Source organism: Medicago truncatula, chromosome 5 (genome assembly GCF_003473485.1).
Source record: "Medicago truncatula cultivar Jemalong A17 chromosome 5, MtrunA17r5.0-ANR, whole genome shotgun sequence".
NCBI classification, from domain to species: Eukaryota; Viridiplantae; Streptophyta; class Magnoliopsida; order Fabales; family Fabaceae; genus Medicago; species Medicago truncatula.
The window spans coordinates 7,885,699-7,907,896 of NC_053046.1; the positions used below are offsets into that span (position 1 = coordinate 7,885,699).

Consider the following 22,198-nt stretch of genomic DNA (forward strand, 5'->3'; position numbering starts at 1 on the left):
TAAGAGCGATATACACTATTATCATTGTGAGAATATCTTATGACAATTAATCTCATAACGTACTATGTAGTATTCTCACGGTGGGTCTATCCAGTATAAATATTACTCCTAATATTTATACCTATGTATAGACTTAATATCTCATATCTATAACCCATGAGATGCGGTCATCAGTCTACATACATAATAGTCTCGACGCTTTATTATTATCCTAATTATATTAAAGCTTGACTACGGATACATTTAAGAATAGTGTTCTTTATGATAATGTAATCTCATGATTAAGTCACACTTAATATATTATTACACGAACTATCTATTCTAAGGACTTTATTAACATTACTATGAATATAATAAAGAGTGTCATATATTATTCAATAATAAAAATCATGATACATAAGATAAGTTTAACATAAACTATTGGCCTCTAGGGCTTAAACCAACAATATAAAGGTGCAATATATATAAGTATAATTTTTTTAGGCATCTATACCTTTTTTGAAGAAAATACATCTACAATTTTACTTTTAATTAAAATAAAAAATATTATAAAAATAATCATACGTATTATGCAATGCCAAAAAAAAAAAAAAAAAAAAAACGCATTAGAGTAACAAAAAAAACCGACACACAAAAAGTATTACTCTAAATGTTAATGTGTGTGTGTATATTAGCGAGGTTGAAGAAAGAAAATAAAAATATTTATTATCATTAAATGACAGCGTGAATAAAAATATTTGTGAGGTTGTGATAATTAAACGATATTTAAATTAAATATATAAGTGATAAAAAGATAATAAATTTCCTTTGAAAAAAAGGTAGAAAAATTAAGAGGAACATCCTTAAACAAAATTAAATGGAACGGTTCAAAAAAAAATTAAATGGAAGAAAAAAATATATTGAAATATAATATTAAAAAATAAAAGAATAGGTTCCCAATGTGAATTGAAGAGAGATGCTTCTGAAATAAATTGTCGAGAAGTAAACCAAGTTGCTTGGACTCCAGTGGCAAGGAGCTCCTTCCAAGGACGTACCCGAGGAATACCGGGTTCGATTCCGAGGAGGAACAACGCTTGGCCAGTGTGCATGCCTCTACGCACGAACCGGATTAGTCGCCCACCTTTGGTGGGTTAGAAACCAGTGCGAAAGCAAAAAAAAAAAAAAATATTGTCGAGAAGTAGTTTTGTGAAGTAGCATTCAATAACTTTTGGCCAAAGCTCATTCAATTCAATTTTATGCATTAAAAAAAGTACCTTTTTTAATAAGTACTAATTGATTTTGTATTTGGCTTAACTTCTCCTTAAAAATATAGAGAAGTTGAAAAACAACCGGGTCAAACAGTATCTTAATCTCCCACAACGACGGTGTAGATAGCACTCAACGCAACACTAAAAAAAATTATATGCATTAGCATAACAAAAAAAAACAGACAGACGGACATAAAATATTACTCTATACATTAATGTGTGTGTGTATATATTCGCGAGGTTGAAGAAAGGAAATAAAAATATTTGGTATCATTAAATGACAGCGTGAATAAAAATATTTGTGAGGTTGTGATGATTAAACGATATTGAAATTAAATATATAAGTGATAAAAAGATAATAAAATTCCTTTGAAAAAAAAGATAATAAAATTAAATGGAACCTCCTTAAAAAATTAAATGGAACGGTTCAAAAAATAAAATAAAATAAAATAAAATGGAAGAAAAAAATATATTGAAATATAATATTAAAAAATAAAAGAAAATGTTCCCAGCGTGAGTTGAAAAGAAGTGTTTGTGAAATAAATTATCGAGAAATAATTTTTTAAAGTAACTTTCAACAACTTTTTTGCCAAAGCTCATTCCCTTCAATTTTAGGCATTCAAAAAAGTATTTTTTTATTAAGTACTTAATTGATATTGCGTTTGGTCTAACTTCTCCTTAAAAACGTAGAGAGGTTGGAAAAAAGTCACAACGATAATGTAGAAGCAAGTGAATTTATGTTTATTTTTATTCTTTTAAAATAAATAAAAAATAAAAAAGAAAATAATAAAAAATAAATAAAAAATAAAAAAATAAAAAATAAAAAAATTTGGATGAGGTGGCACTCACCAAGATTAAGGAGTTATAGAATTACTAAATTGCCCCTTCTGAGGCAAAATTGTAAATTTATATAGCATCAATTTTAATAAATAGTTAGTAGAAGACTAGATGTCTAATCATTTTAATAAAAGATGAGTAACTTCAATATACTCTCACACTCTCTAATATATTTTTTAAATAAGCTAGAAATTTGTTTGTGGAAGAAAATAATGGGTGACACAAATCTATATATATATACACATAAGAATTTCATTCATATATATATATATATATATATATATATATATATATATATAGTCGTTCTCTGGTGATATATCGCTCTAAGAACCAACCAATACTCATATCAGAAAATGTATTGTCTTATTGATAATTTATTTGTTTCATGTCTTGATTATTCGTCGAATTGCAACATCTGTAAATTTCATTAAATCACCTAGGATCCACATAACTTTAATGAGATCCGTTTGAATTTTAGAAAGTGTGTGCTGAGAAGACCTTATTTGGTAGAATGATTATTTAATAAAATGCTATGCTACACTTGCACTATATATGCTTGGGCCTATATGCTTATTCAAAATGTTCTATACTTCAAAGGAACAATGAGTGGGGTATCCGTATACGTACCATTAATCAAATGAATCTATGATTTGTTGAATATTACTTTTACATTCATGCTGCCTATAAACTATACCTTTTTTAGTTCCTGTTTTTATCACTAAACCACCATTATCTAGTGGAATCGTAGAATCACCAATACATTTATGGTAAACAAAAGTATATATGTTGGGGATATTATGATGGTAGATACCGGGAAAAGCATTTGGACTGATGCAACTTGATTTTGCAAGTAGACATATTGCTTTTCCAGTATCGTGGGTTATAGGACGGTGGAAGTAGATATCATTGATGAGAGTGACAAGCAAGATGTGTGAAGAATCTGCATTTGGTGGTCCTCTTCGGATTTTACTTGGGTAACATAGTTTTTGGAAGATATTGGTGACATTAATGTATTTTAGATAGAAGACAATGATGATGAATAATTAAAATAAATTATTTAGATATGAGAGATTGATTAATTAGGAGGGAGATAAAAACAATGTCATCAATGTCACCAAATGCTATATCCATATGCTTCTTGCATACTCCCTCCGTACTAATTTTTTTAGGAAAACAAATTTGTGTCTCATTAGCAATAGCTTGTTCAATATAACCCGGGTTAGCACCGATCCTGCTTGAACTCGTTCATGACCTACTATATTAGATTGTGTCCTAATGAACTCTACAAAAGAGTTTGGACTAAAAATAGTCAGAGAACAAATACAGTCTCGAATAATAAAATCAAAATAATAATTGTCTTTTTTATTTAGATGAAAACTATCAAACGCCGTAGCCAACTCAAAGATTATGTTGTTAAAATAGAACCTACCGATCCAATGAATAGCTCGACAAAGATCGAAAGCTTCTTAAAAAAAAAAAGAACCTACCAATCCAATGAATAGCTCGACAAAGATCGAAAGCTTCCCCTTCTTAATTGTTAGATATGGGTTAAATGTCGTCGTTTTCGCATGAAAAAAATATTCTTCGCCATCACGTAAACACATTTCAATGCCCACTTAATTATTATAGGTGAGATCAGTTGTGAATTCATGCAATATCGTAACTCATTCTTTTGCAAAGAATGGCCTCGCCAACAGAAGGAGTGAGTGAGTATTGTCTTTCCCATTTTTATTTTATTTTTTCCATGTCAAAAACTTTTTTTAGAAAAATTTACCATACACCAAAACTATTATACCTATACCCTATAAATTATTAAAAATACTAATTTTAGCCCTTTTAAAAATCACACTCATCCACCTCATAAAATGTTTTCAGAATTGAACATACATGAATCGATTCCCATATCGAAAATCTTAGTGAAAGTTTCCCGAGACTAACCCAAACAAAAATCATAGAGAAACTAAAATACAATAATTAGCACTAATCTATAATCAAATGACCTATCAACCACTCCTTCAATTATATCACAACATTCTTCCTTCTTCTAACACCAAAAACAACAATCAAACTTCTACTTCTTCTCAAGAGAGACAGAAAATATGATTAATCCGAAGATGATTATACTTATAGTGATGATGATGAAAGAATGAAAAATCTGGAATCAATGAGCATGTGAAGTTCCTCTAATTAAGCTTTGGAGAGGGATTATGGCGTCGACACATTTTCAGAGCAAGCGGTTAACCACGGAAAGAAAGGAGTACTGAAACGAGCTGGATTTTGAACGGCATAAGAGGTATTGTTGGATTGAGTGGAAAAATATTGGAAATTTGAAAAATAAAGGAAATGAAGAAGAGATATGGTTTTCAAGAGGAGTGTATTTGTGGTATTGAAAGTGTTAGTGAGAAATTTAATATGTGATTAACTATTAAGATTCCAAATCTCATTTATTATAATTATTTATTGTTGAAGCTTATTTGATTTTCCTCGAATGTGTGAGGATTGAATTTGAGTGAACAATATGCATTTCAACTTGTAAACTAGAAACGATCACTGTGAAAAAATTGTTCCCATAAAATATTGCATCCTCTAATATAATCAAAAGTCTACAATTCACATCAGTATCATATGTTGGTGATGGAAAGAAGAAAATGGAGGGGACTAGCTTTTAGGATTTAATTTGTTGGAAATGAGATGAGGAAGATAATATGGAATTTAGGAGAACCCAAGTTGATTTACTGCCTCAAACCCTCAACCCAAGTTGATAGGGAATATTTTTAGAAAACTTTTCATCCATTAATTTTCAATTTCAGAAATTCATGAAGGGTGTGATTTTGGTCAATTTAGTCTTTCAAATTGCAAAATATCAATTTATTCCTTTGAACTAAAACATATCAACCAATTTAGACCCCGCATTATAAATATTTTTTTACATTTTAGTTTAAATAACCTTGTGCTGCATCAAACACAAACATGAAATTTTAAAAATTGTGTTATAGAATTTGAGGAAAAGAGTAAATTGATTAATATTTTTCATTTAAAAATTTAAAATACTATTTTGCAAATATAAGAGATATAATTTTGGGTAGATGATGGAACGATTCTTCTAGTGGAAGAGGATTAAAACTATGTGGATCCAAATTAAATGCTCAAATACATCTGGAAATTGAATTGGATAGTGAGAGATTATTTGTCAATATCCTAAATATAATTGCTCACGTCCCAATCAAAATAAGAAGTGCGTCAAGCTCGATATTTTTCCAAAACCAATGAGTGGTGTTGAATTACAAACTATTATTTTGATTTCATATTGTTTGCTAACATGCTGAATTTGTCCAAAAAAAGAAGTACCATGCATAAAAATAACGCGTGAAAATGATTTTGTTGTCAACATCACCTACTTGTAGTACTTGTATAATTTTCCACACCTTACCTTAATATAAGGCTTTTGACTTAACAAAAGAGTACTAGTACTACAAGACTTAGTATTAGATAGCTATAGACAACGACTTATTTTATTTAGGCAGTGCTCGTCGCAGCATACTATTCAATGGAGTCTGCCGGCTGTTACGTATAATATGTAATTACTCCCTCTTCTTTCTTAATAATCGAACCATTTGCAAAAAAATATTGTTTCAGAAAAATTAATCCATTTCATTTTTCAATACAATATTAATTACTTTTTTTTCAATTATAATACTAATTAATACTACTTTCACCACTCCAATTTAATATATTCTACTTTACATTTATGATAAAGAAAAATACACCAATAGTTGATAAAATTGCATTAACATTAAAACAACCAAAAATTGCAACATCTGATTTTGTAACTCTAGTATGTTTTGAATTTCAATATAGCGAATGTCTTTTGTCAATTTTAAAAATTAGACTTGATTTATTAACAAAATTTTTTGTAAACTTTTCTTCCCGATCAAAATAAAAATAAAAATAAAAATATTGTCATTATTGAGTAAATGTGTTTGGGTTTGATTTTAACCAAAACTCGTAATTTTTTATGGGTTTTTTCATTTTTAAAGTCATACTCACCTAATTATCCAACTCGGTCCATATTTTTATACTTTTTTAGATGGAGTTGGCCAGATATTGGAGGCTAATCCAACCTTATAAACCCCTACACACATGTCACAACAATGACACTTTATGGTCATCATGAGCAATATGCTTAAATGTTGTACTAGTACTAATATAATAACTTTTTTTTTACAATTACTAGCACTTATTATTAATTTTTTAAGAAGGTAATGAAAATTTATTAGTTATATTGAAATTTCAAAGTTTTTTTTAAGAAAAAATGCTTATAACATTTCATTAATAATAATAATAATATCAGTACAATTAGAAATATAAAAATAAATAATGGGACTATTTATCAATTATGATGACTTTATATTTGTTTTATTTTATTCTATTAATTATTTTTTGATGACATGAAAATTAATAGTAAAAAACTTTGATTCTGGTGAATTTTTTTTTTAAATTATCTATCATTTTACTATTTATTTTCTTTATCTTTATTTTCAAATGTGAAAAAAACTTCGAAATTATTCTATTCTTCAATGTGAACTGAATACCATAACAAGACGAAAAAATTAAAACAGTTCTATTTATTTTTCTAAGGAAAAAAGTTCTATTTATGATAACAAAAAAAAGCCAAATTATATTTCACTATTGGGTGACATAAGCTGATATAGAAAGCCGCAATATGATGAGGTTGTTTGTTTTCTTTCATGTTTGGTCGACTTGGTCATGCAAAAACCCTACATTCAAATAAAGCCTAAATCAATAGAATATCACGTTGACTAGACCCTCTTTCCTTGAAACCCTTCCATCACATACTTTAGCCAATAATACCTCTTAATTTTTCATGACTACACATCATTATTCATTATCCTTTTCAATTTTCATGGCCATGCTCGCTTTATTTTCACTAAAACATCATTTAGCTTATCCTTTTTTTATTTCTTTTGTTCCAACAATCTCATGAGCTATGAAATATGTCACTTTTTTACACCAATATACAAATTTCATTGAACCGTTGTTTTTTGTTCACCTTACTTCTTAGTAGTAAAATCAATGGCTATTTTGCTTCTTTAAGAAGAACTGAAATCCATTAGCACTTTATTGGTTTGGAAGTTACTTGCATATTTGGTGGTTCTTCAATATTAAGCTCAAAAAAGGTTACTTACTTTCTTCTGAATTATTAGCGTGTAATTCTAGGCAATTCATTCTCCTTATTCTAAAGTTTCTATTATTTTATCCTTAAGCTCAAAGTTCAAACTGTGTTTGGTAGCATGATGACACATATAGTACAAGAAAACTCTATACTCCTCTCCAATCAAATTGTTAACTATTGGATTTATCAACCTTTGATAGCTTACAATTTGATTGGATAGACTTATAAGTGCATGTTTGGATAGTGAGTTTGATAAAATTACGGTGACACCATGATTTTGTTGAAGCTATAAAATGTAACTTTTGTCAAAATTACAGTGGTTCACCGTGATTATGTTAAACTCACCGTCAATCCAAACATGTACTAAGTTATATGGCAAATTATCATATAAATATAATAGTTTTTTTTTATTTTTTATTGTATGTTGAGTAATAATATAAAAATATATTGCAGAATATCATATAATATTTCTACTTTCAATGATGTTTGTTGAAAGTTGACCTCTTCTCACTTCTCAATTTAGGTGATGAAAATTACTTTTGTTTTACTCTATTGACCAGAGTATTCCAAAATAAATTTGTCCTTCTCTAGTAGATTTTGTTCTTTCATTACAGTTAAGGATTCATGAATCTGTTATGTTGCTTAATATATGTTCTTTCCATGTCTGATATGTAGCTGTAGGACACTCCTCTTGATGAGAACCAATAGTGGTGAAATAGTGGAGACTTTTCCAAATACCCTCTCCTTTCAGGTACACATAAATAAATACCATTGCATTTCATTATTTTGTTCATCATATCATAGGTGTTTCTGAATAACAAACTCTTAACAGAACTAACCAATCTAACTAACAAACGATATCTGATTTGTAACTGATTTGTCGTTCATTCACATATCTTCGCTTAAATTCCTATAACTTCGATGTTCGAACTAAGGATTCTATTGACAGAATTTATGTTAATTAACAGGTACATAGTAAAATATGCATAGAATTGATGAAAATAGTGGACAGCATCATGAGGATATTTCCAGACATAGAGGAAGCACGACCAAGATGTTCATCAGGAATAGAGTCTCTATGTTTTCTGAACAACTCAATTGAGAAAGCTAAATTACTTTTGCAACATTGCTCCGAATGCAGCAAACTCTACCTGGTGTGTATTTTTTCTTTTTAAAAACATACAGAAATTAACTTGCATAGCTTTCCGAACAAGTCAATGAAATATGAACACTGTTTTGTAATCAAGCTTTTGAGGATAAGAAAAATACGAGCTAATGATAATATTAACGATACATAACATATATAATGGTTTATTTATACTAACAGGTTGCATAATAGTTTTGTTGGTTTTAATATTACTTTCAGGCTGTGACAGGAGAAACAGTACTTTCAAGATGCCAAAAAGCGAAAAAGTCATTAGAACAAAGCTTAATTCCCATTCAGGGTATGGTTCCAGTCATGTTGGCTGTAGAGGTTAGTCAATTTTTTCTTCATCATCTAACTTTTTTATAAGTGTGAGTGCTTTTTCATAAACTAAAAATTAAGTACTTATTGTATTTGAAAAAACTTCCATAAACAAGTTAATCCAAACTGTGTTTTATCCTTTCTGTTGCAGGTTTCTAGAATAATTGATGATCTTGAGTATGCTACATTTGTTCTGGATTTTGCTGAAGAAGAGGCTGGGAGAGTTGTAAGAGAATTGCTTCATCAAGGTTCAACCTCAGATTCCGTGGACGACTTTGAAGTTAAAGCTCTTCAGTTTGCAGCACCAAGACTGAATATAACATCTCAAAAGGCCATTTTAATCGAGAGACGATCTATCAAGAAGTTTCTAGATAAAGTTGGACCAAATGACCCAAAAAAGAAGACGATCTTGAGATATCTTATGTATCTAATGAAAAAGCATGGAAACTTAATGGTGGTGGGAGAACACATGGAGAATTTTTATTCTCGTAGCGAAGAACCAATTGCAAGGGATAACTCTAGCCGTGATTCTCGACGAAGAAATCGTGTTGAGTCACATCATAGCATGAACTATGATCAGAATAAAACTGAGATGAATCAGTCAGATAGAGTGGCACCACCTGAGGAATACAAGTGTCCAATATCCTCAAGGCTGATGCATGATCCTGTTATCATTGCTTCTGGAGTAACATATGAAAGAATGTGGATAAGAAAGTGGATTAATGAGGGTAAAACTATATGTCCAAAAACAGAAAAGGAACTGCCTCATATGACATTGACTCCAAATATTGTCATGAAAGACTTGATATCAAAGTGGTGCAAAAATAATGGTGTCACCATTCCTGATCCAAGTAGACATACAGAAGATTTTATGTTGTTGGATGCTTCAATCACCTCCATTAAGAGTTTGGGAAGTTATTTCAATGATCTAAACTTGCCAATGGATCTTACTAACATGTCTCTTGGATCATTGGACAATAGTTTTAGTTCCGATGTGTCGCGAGTTAAGACCAATCATGCCTTGAATTTGATGATGACCAAGAGTAATGAAAATTCTCATCCTCACAAGGATACAGTTCATGCAGAGATACATGATACAGATTTGATGCTCTTGCCTCAACTTCATGATCTTCAATGGGATTCTCAATGCAAGGTCATTGAAGATTTGAAAGATCATATGAAAAGCAATAGCCAAGCTATTTTGTCAGTGTCAGCTGAAAATTTAGTCGAACCAGTTGTCAGATTTTTAAGCAATGCAAATGATCGGCATGACTTAAAAGCACTGAGAGCCGGAACTCAGCTTCTGTCGGAATTTGTGAACAATTGCAGGTATGATTTCTTCTTCCCTTACCCAATTTTGGTCTTTGTATGGTGTTCTGTAAAAATTATTTAACATTTATCCATATAAACTATTTTCAATTGTAAATGCGGTCTTGTTCATGGTTCAAAAATCGTTCTCTTTATCTGATGCATTGTCCTAAAGTGAATCACCCAAAAGTTTCTGAAATTGTAGAAAGGATTTAATTTAGGAAATAAAATAATTCATTTAATTTAGTTCCTAAGGTTGTCCGACATGGACTAATATGATTGAGGATTTCGAATTTCAGAAAATATTTTGAAATATTAATAATTTCAGTGACCAAGTTGATTGATGCAAGTTTTTAGTTTGGCTTGATTACTTTATCTTCGCACTGGCTTTGATATTAGAATGACTTCTCTATGAAATTTTAATGCAGAAGTGGTATGGCTGACCTAAGTGAAGATACATTCATAAAGTTGGCAAATCTTCTTGACTCAGAAGTGATAGGAGATGTACTTGCCATAATGGAAGAACTTTCTGGAGATGGAAATAGTAAAGCCAAAATTGCAGCATCCAGTGCACTCACTTCTGTCTTAAAGTTACTTGATTCTGATAACAAAGGGTGCCAACAACATGCTATAAGAATAATATACAATTTGTCCTTCAACAGTGAAGTTTGTCCACACATGGTATCTGTCAATTGCATCCCAAAATTGCTACCTTTTTTCAAAGACAGAGCTGTTTTGAGATACTGCATATATATATTGAAAAACATTTGTGATACTGAAGAAGGTAGAAATTCTATTGCTGAAACAAAGGGATGCATAAGTTCTATTGCTGAAATACTTGAGAGTGGAAGTAATGAAGAGCAAGAACATGCACTTGATGTTCTACTATCTTTATGTACATGTTCTCAAAATGTGGATTATTGTAAGTTGATTTTGGATGAAGATGTTATCACTCCTCTTTTCTATATCTCACAGAATGGAAATGATAAAGGAAAGGAAAGTGCCTTGGAATTGCTTCATATTTTGAGAGATGCTAAATATGTTGAGAATGAAGATAGGTCCTCTCAGCCAATTACCAACAACAGTTCTACAGATTCCAACAGTCATCCTGAAGAAAATAGATCATCAAAGAAATCACAATTTCTGAAGAAACTAGGATTGTTCTCGAAATCTACTCCACATGCATCAAAACCCAGAAGGTGAAAATGAATTTCCTCAGCATTCTCAAGTCATAATATCCTTGTGATACCATTGTGGGGGGAATACATATCACATGCTTGATAAGAGCCAGTTTGGATTGATGGATAGCAGATATGATTTATATATGGTGTGCCTTAATCTTTGTGAATGTGTGTGATATATTGGTTTTGCCTTTCTTGAGAATATTACTAAATCTCATATTGTAGCATTCTTAGCTCTAAATATTCATTCGCAATACATCTGCTGCTTAATTTTGGACTGCAACAGCAGGTATTGTAATTGTAATGTATAGTGGTGGTGGTGGTTATGTTTACAGTAGGCACTGTAACAGTAGGGCTTGTTAATTGTTAGAATAGCTTATAGTTTTCCCTTTTCCCTCATCCTGTCAACATCCTAGAGACCAGTTTCCAATTTTATTTTGTTTATTCTTATTGTGTATATATTAAACACTTCTAGATTTTAAGCCTTAATGTGCTTGTTATTATTGTTATTGTTTGACAAAAGTATTTAATTATTTAATTGTAATAACTATTAAATATTTGATGACTCAGGAGCAAGCATAAACAAATCAAGCATAAATAAATTATTTGGCATTGTTGTAGAATAGATTATGTAGTGGAAACTTTCACTAGAAAAATTAGATTAGTAAGAAGGCTGTTTACAGCATCAGCAGCAACAAGACTGAGAATGGTGTTTCTTATTGAAACCTATCGACTGGCAACAAGATCTGTTATTTCTCTCATCAATTTATCATCCTATTTGCAAACTCTATTGTGTCACTGATTGAAAAATTCAACCTTGGTGTCATCCGAAATTAGAGAGTTACCCGTTGAACTCGTGCCAAATAGGTATGTATGCACCACCTGCATATTTGGATGATAACCAATGACAATCGAGCGACAACAGCAATACACATGTGTGGTGAGAAATACAATGCAACTATATATTATAAGTGAAAATTCGCTAAATTTAAATTTAGTTGCAGGGCTATAAAACAACATACAGGTTAAAATTCCAGATACAACAACTAACATAAAAGATAATACTAATGACTGATAGTCAGGCTGCATTTCACCATGCTGAAGAATTGTGCATAACAAATTATATTATACATATATATAGATGAAAAAAAACCAGCGGACTATGACCATAAGGATCTCATTCACATGCTGGTTTTGTATCAAAGCTGCTCAAGCATATCGCAAAGGCTTGGAAGGCAGAGAGTGGATAACGGTAATCCATAGTAAATATATCTTTTCCAATCTTTCCAAACTGCAAGATAACCTTCTCTTGCTCTGCAGGAGGAACATTATGAGATGGCTCAACAGCAGCCACAAGTTGAAAGTTCTTAACTGAAGCCACTGTAACGCGGCCCTTGAAATTTAGGCACCAGCATTGCAGCTGTTCATGCCATCTGGGAGACTTGTTTTTGAGTACCAGAGACTCAAATGGCCCTTGGCTCTGTACCGACAACTCTGTGAGGGTTGAATTGCTTAAATCTCCAATTGGATCTTTACCTTTTTGTTCTTGTGCTGACACAGAACAAAAATGATCATCAGTAATTTGAGGAAAAGATGTAGGAGTTGGAGCATTCCCCCCTTCCTGAACAGCTGAGACAGGTATAGAATTCATGATGCAATTCATTCTTCTCGGCCCTCTAGTGCGGAGAACATTCAGCTCATAGGCAACGGTGCTAACAATGTAGTTACATGCTGGAACTCTCGGAGACACCTGCCTAGGATGAAATCTCCTACTGGACCGGCTATTTGGTTGAACTCCAGCTCCGTGTGGAGGTTGGCTGTCATATATGGTGAACTTAGTTCCCAAAAAGTTGGACCTGTCAAAATTTATCATTAGTTAGCAGATAGAATAAAGAGTGTTGGAAATTTGAAAAGTGGGCAAGTAAAATTTCTATCAACCAATACTTACCTGAGTTTTCCAACATACGCATTGCTGGAACGAGAAAAATCATCAGCAACCAAAGATATGATGAAGTCAGTGCCGGTTGCCCTCCTTATCTTTTTGGCAGCTAATAACAGCTTATCAGTCTCATTTTCAGCTGTATAAGAAAAAATAGAAGAGAACAAGCTTCTCAAATACCAATTTCAAAATCATTAAGGTGAATTGAACGGAGGAAAACAAAGCACAAATCGGTTGAGGCGTATCCATAGGTTCAGCCAATTTCTGTCCCATTCAAGTAAGAAGTTCAAAAAAAAAAAAAAAAAAAAAATCGTTGTGTCAATGTCTCAGTTGAAACTGGAAGTAAACAACTTCAACTTCAATCCACTAATGAAAAAGAACATCTATTTGCAGTTTTTTGACTCAAATTTTCGTTATCTCATTTCATACTATGACTCCAAAGAAATGCACTTCTAGTTTTTCAATGAAAAAAAGAAGTTCATTCATATAGATCTAAAATCTGACAGCCTTAGGGTGGACCGGCACTTTAAAATCACCCAAATAAAGGGAAACAAATGAGTTGAGTTTTGAGGCACCCATACTCCCGTCTCCCTTTTTTATGTCGAATCGACATCGAACAATTAATTTCTCAACTATGAGGCAATGTTGATTGCATCACAGTTTTAAGCAATTTTCAAGGATCGGTCTGATGCGGTCTACGCCGTAGAATTAGCCCTAAAATTTAGCATTACAATAAAAAAATCAATTTTGTCTATTTATTATTTAGAATATCTCACACACACATGTGCACGTGTCCGAACACCAAGTAATTAATTTAAGAAAGTTCTCAAGATGATGACGTGATCGTGATGTGTAGTGAATTTGATTTAGAAAATCGATTTTGTATATTTATTATTTAGAATATCTCACACATGTGCACGTGATCGAAACCAAGTAATGCACATGTTCGAACACCAAGTAATTAATTTGAGAAAATTCTCAAGATGATGACGTAATTGTGATGTGTAGTGATTTGATTTATATATGAAAAACCCTACATATTTAGTGCAATAAAATAGCCGTTGAACTTCAAGATCTAAATTCATAAACTCCAAATTTTCAAAAGTGATTCAAAATTCAAATGCAAGATGACACCCTTTGAGAAAAAAGAATGAAAGAAATCGTGTACATCTGCAACATTATCCACATTGAAGCAAACTTACATGGCACCAGTCCATAGTACAATAGATACGCAGAAGTTTCTCTGTCCCTCCTGATGAAGCACTGTATCGGAGAATCACGAGGACCCGGCTATTCATAAACAAAAAGTAAAGAGCATAAGATATGGAACAACCAAAATGGAAAAGAAGCAAAAAACGATTGCGCCAAAAAAGGAGTGAAGAATTAATCACCTGCTTTAACGAAATAGGAAACGTCAACCTTCCACACTCTTCGGGAGTCTGAACAATCTCTTGTGTAACGGCCCTCCATGATTTACACACAGAAGCACAAGAAACGACAACAGCACGTGCAGGCCAAGAAGTCTCGGTCTCTTCTACCCTTCGAATTATATCAAGTAGCAATTCAGATGGTATATTAGCCCATTGTCCCTGCTGAATAGGTTCAAGTGATGTTAGAGTGATATCAGGAACAATATGCGACTTTGTCCGACGCTGTGAATGCCTACTTGCCACACCTCTCCTCGACGTATTACCAATCCCATCCCTCATCTCCTTGAGTTCCCGTACAATGCTTCTCAACGACATTTTTGCTCAGCATATCAATCTTACTTCCACCGCAATTACTGCAAACATCAAAACAGATTCAAAATCATTCTCCACTCTAAAGTTGAGAAAAACATGCTTAAGTTATGATAATGTGAACTGAACCAAATTTTCGTATGCTAATATCTATACACATGCAAATAATATAACAACTACAAAGTACAAATAGATACACCGGATGCAGACATAGCTCTAGATTCAATGCATTGAAACCCTAACTAACACAATTTTACAAAACCTAAAAACAAGAAAAACCCACATTCACATCAAAAAACCCTATTTGCTCACATTCATAAATCATTATAAAAATGTTTACCCACATCACAAAAACCTAGCTTTTTGCAAATACTTCGTTTTAGTATCACAAAAGAACACATTTTTCAATCCAACAACAACATAACAAACAATAACCTAAAAACATCATCATCAACAGCAACAAAAACAAAAACTTCATATTGTATATATCACGAATTCCAACTATTTACAAACATCATGGTCCCAACGATCTACAAATTGTGATAATAATTTACAAAAATGTATTAAAAAACAAAAAATAATAATCACAATGAAAAATGACCCAACATCTGAAAAATCCTTAAACGAACAAATCAGCTAAAAAAATCACAACTTGAGAAGCAAAACCTTGATAATGAAGCTTCTAAAACCCGGATCCATAAAACAAGAAGAACCAAATCGGAGAAACAGAGGCAGAAAAACACGCAGGTTTTTAAGGCGGTTAAGGAGATGAAGGAGGCGTTGAAAATTCCGGCGAAAACCCGAGGAGGGTCCGCCACCAACACCGCCGTGAAAAATGGATTCCGCAACCGGAATGGTGTGGCATGAAACGGATCCAACCTATGTTTATGTTATGAGTAAAAAAAATCTTAATTTAGTAAATAAATAACGTTACAGAAAGCGAAACCTTAATTTATTGCTGGACATAATCTAGTGCTTCGATCTATGATGCAACCTAGCTCTTAGATGATGACACGTGGTGATCATGTTCGTTAGTTTTTGAGATTGAGGATTTAGTTTATTTAGGAGTGAGTGAATTATCGTGTTCCTGTCTTAATCTTGTCTTGTCTTGTTTAATGAGGAAATAAAAATGTGTTATCTTTTGGTGTGAACCATAAGTCTTTACGCGCGCAACTGTAGATACTAGTTAAATAAGATTGTAATAAATGGTAAATTTATTTATCAACCGATTTAACAGTAACCGATTTAACACTGTTAAATGTATAACATTTTTTTGTGTGGTGTTACAATATAACAAAGAAAAAAGAAAAGGAAAAAAAACTAAAATGCTAACTAATTAGTTTGTCTCTTAGAATGAGAGACGTTAAGAGGACGATTCCAGTGAGTTGAGCAGGCGGAGTAGGAAGCCTCCTTACCATAAAGTCAACACAGATGTTATGAACTAAATTTACAGTCTCATGATGCAAGGCATCCGAGATTTCTAGTAACACAGAGGCATATACATGTAAACTTGTATTTTTCAAGTTGTGAATATGATTTACCGTTTCTAAACAATCACTCTCACAAATAATGCTTGTATAACCAAGATCATATCAAGTAGCAATCCCAAGTTAAATAGCCGAAGTTCTGCCAAGATTGCATCACTGCCATTTTTAAAGTGAGTGAACCCTGCTATTCAACTACTATCATGGCCACGAACAACTCTACCAACTCCTAGACGGGAGATGTCTTCAAGAAAGTTGTCTTCCACATTAATTTTGATGAGACCCTTATGAGGTGGTTTCCAACGCGATAAGATGTGATCCATAGATGTATCATAGCTCGGAAGTTGGTAAAAAAATCATAAACTCGTCATGCAACGCTCGAGTCTTTCTCGCCACTTCTTGAATCTGCCAAAGGTGTTCTTCAAAAATACTAAATGTATAACATTTAGTTAAGCTGAAAGAATATTGTTTATCTTTGAATCAATTGTTCTTTCAACTATTTTTAAATGGCAACATGGAAAAGACAACACATTTGTTTATTTTTGACAACTTAATAAAAAATATTCACTTTAAATTTTTTACTAAATAAATTTAGAGATAATTTTCATACTCTGATAATATAAGATATTTTTACATGTATATTCAATCAAATAATGCCAAATATGTATTTGTAAAGATATTTTGTAAACTAACTTAAAAATGATTGGCTTCTTAAGAATAAAAAACTTAAAAAAGATTTGGTTCTTTTTTTTATTACATAAAAATAATTTGATTCACGCATACAAAAGTTTTACAATATTGGTGTAGATAAATTATATCCATATACTTAATAGACCCGACAATGTGATTGTATTAACTCATGTACTCCCTCTCTAGTTACATTTATAAGCAAAAAATTATTTTTTAGATTTATTGAACATCTGATGTATTTTATTTATATTATAGACAATATATATTAAATGTTTAATGAATCTAAAAATAATTTTTTGATTATAAATGTGACAAAAGGGAGTAATATTGATCAATTATTGCATTCTTTAAATTAAATGCGAATAATTATGGTGCACACAATCAAATTTAAATAGTTGATTAGATAATGTTTTTTTTATGGAGTTGATTAGATTAATGTTAGTAGTGTGTTACACGGGTTTAGATACTAGTTTAATACACACGACAATGAATTCATGCACAAGGATAATTGGGTAACATTCTAACCAGTAACCAGTATATATCAACAATTTGTTTCTCTAGCTTGTCAAAAAATAAAAAATAAGGGCATTAAATTGTATATGAGAAAAGATATTTTGACATTAAAATTTTGATATTCAATGATACACTGTCTATTAATATTTTTTATGTATAGTTTTGAAATAGTGTATCATTGTTAGAATTTGCTAAGTCATTCCTGATCTAGTGATCTTAGTAATCCATCAGACTTCAACTCATTTGAAACTTGTTTTATCAAAAAAATAAGTGTAAGGTTTTTTTTTATATGATGAAATAAGTGCAAGTTGTAGACAAAGAAAAGGAAGAGAATAATAGTTATAAAATATCTGGAATTGATGATGGAAAACATTTACGGTCTGTTTGATGGTCAGGATAGGATATAAACAGGATATGATACAAATTTGTGTAGAGATAGGATATGATAAGGACATGTTAAACATTAATCATATCATGTGTTTGATGCGCACATGAAAATAAGCAGGATATCATTATAATTTTATTAAAAAATTGCTCTCATAATTGATTAAATATTGTAAAATTGGCATCCTATTAATTATAATAGAAAATACATGTTATCATTATTTTAAAAATGGCAGAATATAAAGATAATAAATAAGGAATGATCTTCTAATCCCATCAGGATAATTTCTAATCCAGCCTATACTCAGAATAGAAATTACAAAGGAAATTCAGAATAGGATAGGAAAATGGTTTATTTTATCCTATCCCTTTGATGCATCAAACATAAGATTTAAGCAGGATATGATTAATGTATCATATCCTGTCTCCCTATCCTGACCATCAAACAGACTCTTAAGTGATTGGAATATATAAAGAAAGCTTACGAAGAAAATAGGATGTTGAATTATGTCAACTTTTGTACTTTTTTTTAGCATCTTCTCTTCCTTTTCTCTGTACTTCTTCCATTCTCTTGTGTTCAAGCATGTCTATGGTCTTCTCTTTAAAAGTGCTACTATTTGTATTGAGAGTAATATAGAGATCCCTTCATTCCAAATTGATTACTTTTATTGCATTGATTTGTAGTTAAATTCTTCGAAGGTTCCAAAACTCTTTTTTAAGGTAAAACAGTTCGAATTATATAATCTGAACTGTATCAACACAAATTCTAAATATGTTTGTAATATGTATTGTCATTTTAGGGACAATATTAATCTTCCTAACTCTCATCCTTCTGTTTTGGGTCATTGTTACATGTTCTTAGTCAAGAATCGGATTTTCGGGCTACTTGATCGGATTGCTCCGAAACTTCCCCTATAAAATCAGAAAACATTCAAGGACCATGACTCCCGTAGAAGAGACTTCTTACGGAACTCCGCCCCTCAAAATCTAAAATTTCATTGTTTAGACCCATTTTTCATTTTTTTAAATTTTTCATATTTTCAGAAAAATCCGAAAAAATTTGCATTAGTTTTATTTGATTTTTAGAATATTTTGGTGCTATTTTTATATTTTTATGATTTTATTTGACAGATTTTTAACATTTTTGTACTTAGTTTTTTTGTTGTTTTTAAAAGCAAAACTCAAAACTGCTGAAATGTGAGAGAGTCTGATGGCTGATTATACATAAGAATTGATCGGATTATAAAATCCGAAAGGGTTAATAGTGTTTTTCACCATTGTAATATATGTCATTTCCGGTTTTCGCCCCTATAAAATTTTCGGTTTGATTTGCACCCTCGTAAAAAAATTATTTTCCGGAAAACACCCCTAATAGGCCATTTTTGGAAAAAAATTTCAAGAAATTTTGGTTTTTGAATGGCCTATTAAGGGTGTTTTCCGGAAAATAAATTTTTTACGAGGGTGCAAATCAAACCGAAAATTTTATAGGGGCAAAAACCGAAAATGACATATATTACAGGGGTTAAAAACACTATTAACCCAATCCAAAATAGTAAACATGAATCCGAAAATCCAGAATTCACAAGGACAATTTTAGAAAGTTTACAGGGCGCAAGAGAAGGTCATGGGATGGAATTCCCAAAAAATTATAACAAGAACAACTTATTCTATCATGTCTCATGCTCACCTACCCCACATGCAAGGATCCAAAAACAAACTCATAACCAACATAATATTTCCTTGTTCACCATTGCGCCACCAATTCATAGGAGAGAAAACAAATTTTTTGTGTGTATTACGGATCTCTGCGTATAACTGTAGAGACTAATGTTTTGAACATGATAGAATCATAATAGATCACAAAGTTCATACTTAAAAGATTTAACAATGTTGAATTTTCAAGGCTGAATTCGAACGCATAAACTTCACGAAAAAAATAATTTATGGCAAGTTATACAAAATCCTTTGTAAAAATTTCAAAAACAATTGAAAGTGTTGGTTAGACGATTGACATTTAGGAGAGAAGCCCAACAATATGTAAAGGTTGGAGGCAGCAAAAAAGAAACAAATTCCAACTTGCACGTGCTGCATCTTTACTATGTCCTCTCTGATATTTATTATCCACTGTGGATCCTCTAAATCTAATCGTTATCCATAGCATGCTGATGGACCTACTCAGTTTTGACTTCACTTATTATATGCATAATTATTGTGTTATGTTAGTATGCAAAAATGTGATGCCTTTCGTCACACACAAAAATTATAATGCATGCATTTTCAATGGTGTGTAACATTAAATAAACATAATAAGGGAAGGTGTTCATGATCAAAGTTTCTTCCTCTTGGTGGTGGGGCTTGGTCAGTTTCAGTCCTCGTGTTGCAATGGAAGAAGTAGCTGGCATGATCTTTTTGTCACGGCTTTTCCTGTATCTTCTTTCTAAAAATGAGTTGATAATATTTATCATTTTTTCATTGACATTTATAGGCTGTCATTTCAATTTTGACAGTTGGTGAATGGTGAAATCGGTATGGGCATGCTTGTACGTAATATTTTCTATGTCTTTATGCTAGTTTCATTTTTATGACTAAAATATGTATTTGGTCGCTGAAAATATCTTGAGTTTTGATTTTGGTCTTTACAAAGAAATATTTATTTATAAGCTTTGCAAAATAATTTTTTATTTTATTTATTTTTTAAAAAAGCCATCGACTTGGTTTTCATGTTGATTTGGCCAATTTGAGCATAAATGGTTGACCAACACTGGAATATGTTGATTTATATTTCTAAAGTGTGTATGTTTGGATCAATTTTGATTGACTATTTAAAATATGAGTGGTGATTCATGCATACTTATAGGTGACATACACACTTAAACCTCCACACAAACATGTGACATGTGGCCTAAATCCCACATATATTTTGTCTCTCTTCCCTTTCATATATCTCTCTCCCCTCAAATATGTAGGGTGTATGGGTGGTATGAAAATATTAGTGGTCTACCAATCAGGGCCGACCCTAAGATTTTTGGTGTCCCGGGCGAAACAATAAATTGTGCCATTTTAATTATTCAAACATTTTTCTTCTTACTTTTTTGTTCCAAAATATTCACTTATAATCAAAGTTATCTAAACATATATTTTCAATAGAATTAATCAAAGCGAATTAAAAAGAAACATATTTTTTTTTTTTGACAAAAACAAAACGATATTCATTCATTCAAATGAGAGATTACATCATTCAACACCGCTAAGAACGTAAAAGATGAATCTGTGAACAAACTCACAGTATCCAAGTTAATAGCATATAACAGAATAATGCCTACAAAAAATATGATAAAACTATAGTGACCGGAATATCCATGACCTCCGGATCTGCAACGTTAATGCCAAAATCTTTGATTGAATAATCGATCTTTTAATATGAATCAGACAAACACCGCAAGAAGACGGAAAATCAAACAATGTTGTACAAGACGACGAACAACAAACCACCACACTTAGATGATGAAATCAAAAAGAAAAAACATAGATTTATGTGAAAATCACTTATTTAGATTAAAATAGAGAGGAAAAGACGAAGAGGGATGATTTCAGGTCAAGAATGGACCCAAAACCACCCCTCGATGAAGAAACTGGAAGAGAAAAGTTAGAAAGAGAAAACTAGGGCCGGCTTGTTGGAGAGGGAGGGGAATTGGATTCCTTTCGACTTTTTCTTACCAATTAAAATGTTGTATGTAAAAAAAAAGAAACATATCTATATAGTACTAACTACTAAGTAAAAATAATAATTTTGGTGCCCCTAAACCAATGGTGCCCTGGGCTGCCACCCCTTCTACCAATCATTTTCCTTAAAATATCATCTAGTAAAATGATATTAACATGATGATCGAGCGTTAACCAACACACTTGCTTAGAGAGAAATTTTGAGTGAGAGAACATAAAATTGAGTGTAATTTAAAGTATGAACTATCTTATCTACAATGCTTCGATTGAATTCATAGCGAATGGAAGTGGTACGTTAGTTGGAAGTGATACAATATGAGGAATCTCAACACCAAAATCAACTCAAGATGGAAAGGTATGTTACTTTACTTATTGCAAATTGAATGTGTGGCTCTTTTGTTATTTGAGTACAAGCAACATAATTTGAGGTTTTTTAGAGTTTTTTTCCGAGTCTTTTCTTGCTTATTCTAAGATTTAGAGATGATTTATAGTGA

General features: G+C 31.6%; 2 protein-coding genes across 3 annotated transcripts; one reads left to right on the forward strand and one right to left on the reverse strand.

Moving 5' to 3' along the window:
• Positions 1–7,299: 7,299 nt before the first annotated feature.
• LOC11412831 (U-box domain-containing protein 5) lies at positions 7,300–11,735 on the forward strand. The gene is made up of 6 exons (XM_003611983.4): positions 7,300–7,322; positions 7,954–8,029; positions 8,247–8,432; positions 8,645–8,752; positions 8,895–10,072; positions 10,480–11,735. The coding sequence occupies exons 2-6, from the start codon at positions 7,973–7,975 to the stop codon at positions 11,252–11,254; spliced, it is 2,304 nt and encodes a 767-aa protein (XP_003612031.3). The 5' UTR covers positions 7,300–7,322; positions 7,954–7,972; the 3' UTR covers positions 11,255–11,735.
• Positions 11,736–12,195: 460 nt separating this feature from the next.
• On the reverse strand, positions 12,196–15,830 carry LOC11412143 (tubby-like F-box protein 5). 2 transcript variants are annotated; one of them, XM_003611985.4, is made up of 5 exons: positions 15,577–15,830; positions 14,563–14,954; positions 14,374–14,461; positions 13,181–13,310; positions 12,196–13,088 (listed from the first exon to the last, which is right to left on the reverse strand). In XM_003611985.4, the coding sequence occupies exons 2-5, from the start codon at positions 14,914–14,916 to the stop codon at positions 12,410–12,412; spliced, it is 1,251 nt and encodes a 416-aa protein (XP_003612033.1). In that variant the 5' UTR covers positions 14,917–14,954; positions 15,577–15,830; the 3' UTR covers positions 12,196–12,409. The 2 variants fall into 2 exon arrangements, with proteins under 2 accessions (XP_003612033.1, XP_039690760.1); XM_039834826.1 differs by having other exon boundaries at positions 15,519–15,830.
• Between the last annotated feature and the right edge of the window lie 6,368 nt (positions 15,831–22,198).

What these genes read in the sequence shown, in the direction of transcription:
- LOC11412143 (XM_003611985.4), bottom strand. Translation starts at nt 14,916, where the DNA reads ATGTCGTTGAGAAGCATTGTACGGGAACTCAAGGAGATGAGGGATGGG. An exon ending in TTCCTATTTCGTTAAAGCAG is followed by an intron (nt 14,462 to 14,562) that starts GTGATTAATTCT and finishes GTTTATGAATAG; the next exon opens with CCGGGTCCTCGTGATTCTCC. An exon ending in GTACTATGGACTGGTGCCAT is followed by an intron (nt 13,311 to 14,373) that starts GTAAGTTTGCTT and finishes TTTCTTATACAG; the next exon opens with CTGAAAATGAGACTGATAAG.
- LOC11412831 (XM_003611983.4), top strand. Translation starts at nt 7,973, where the DNA reads ATGAGAACCAATAGTGGTGAAATAGTGGAGACTTTTCCAAATACCCTC. An exon ending in CAAATACCCTCTCCTTTCAG is followed by an intron (nt 8,030 to 8,246) that starts GTACACATAAAT and finishes GTTAATTAACAG; the next exon opens with GTACATAGTAAAATATGCAT. An exon ending in GAATTTGTGAACAATTGCAG is followed by an intron (nt 10,073 to 10,479) that starts GTATGATTTCTT and finishes ATTTTAATGCAG; the next exon opens with AAGTGGTATGGCTGACCTAA.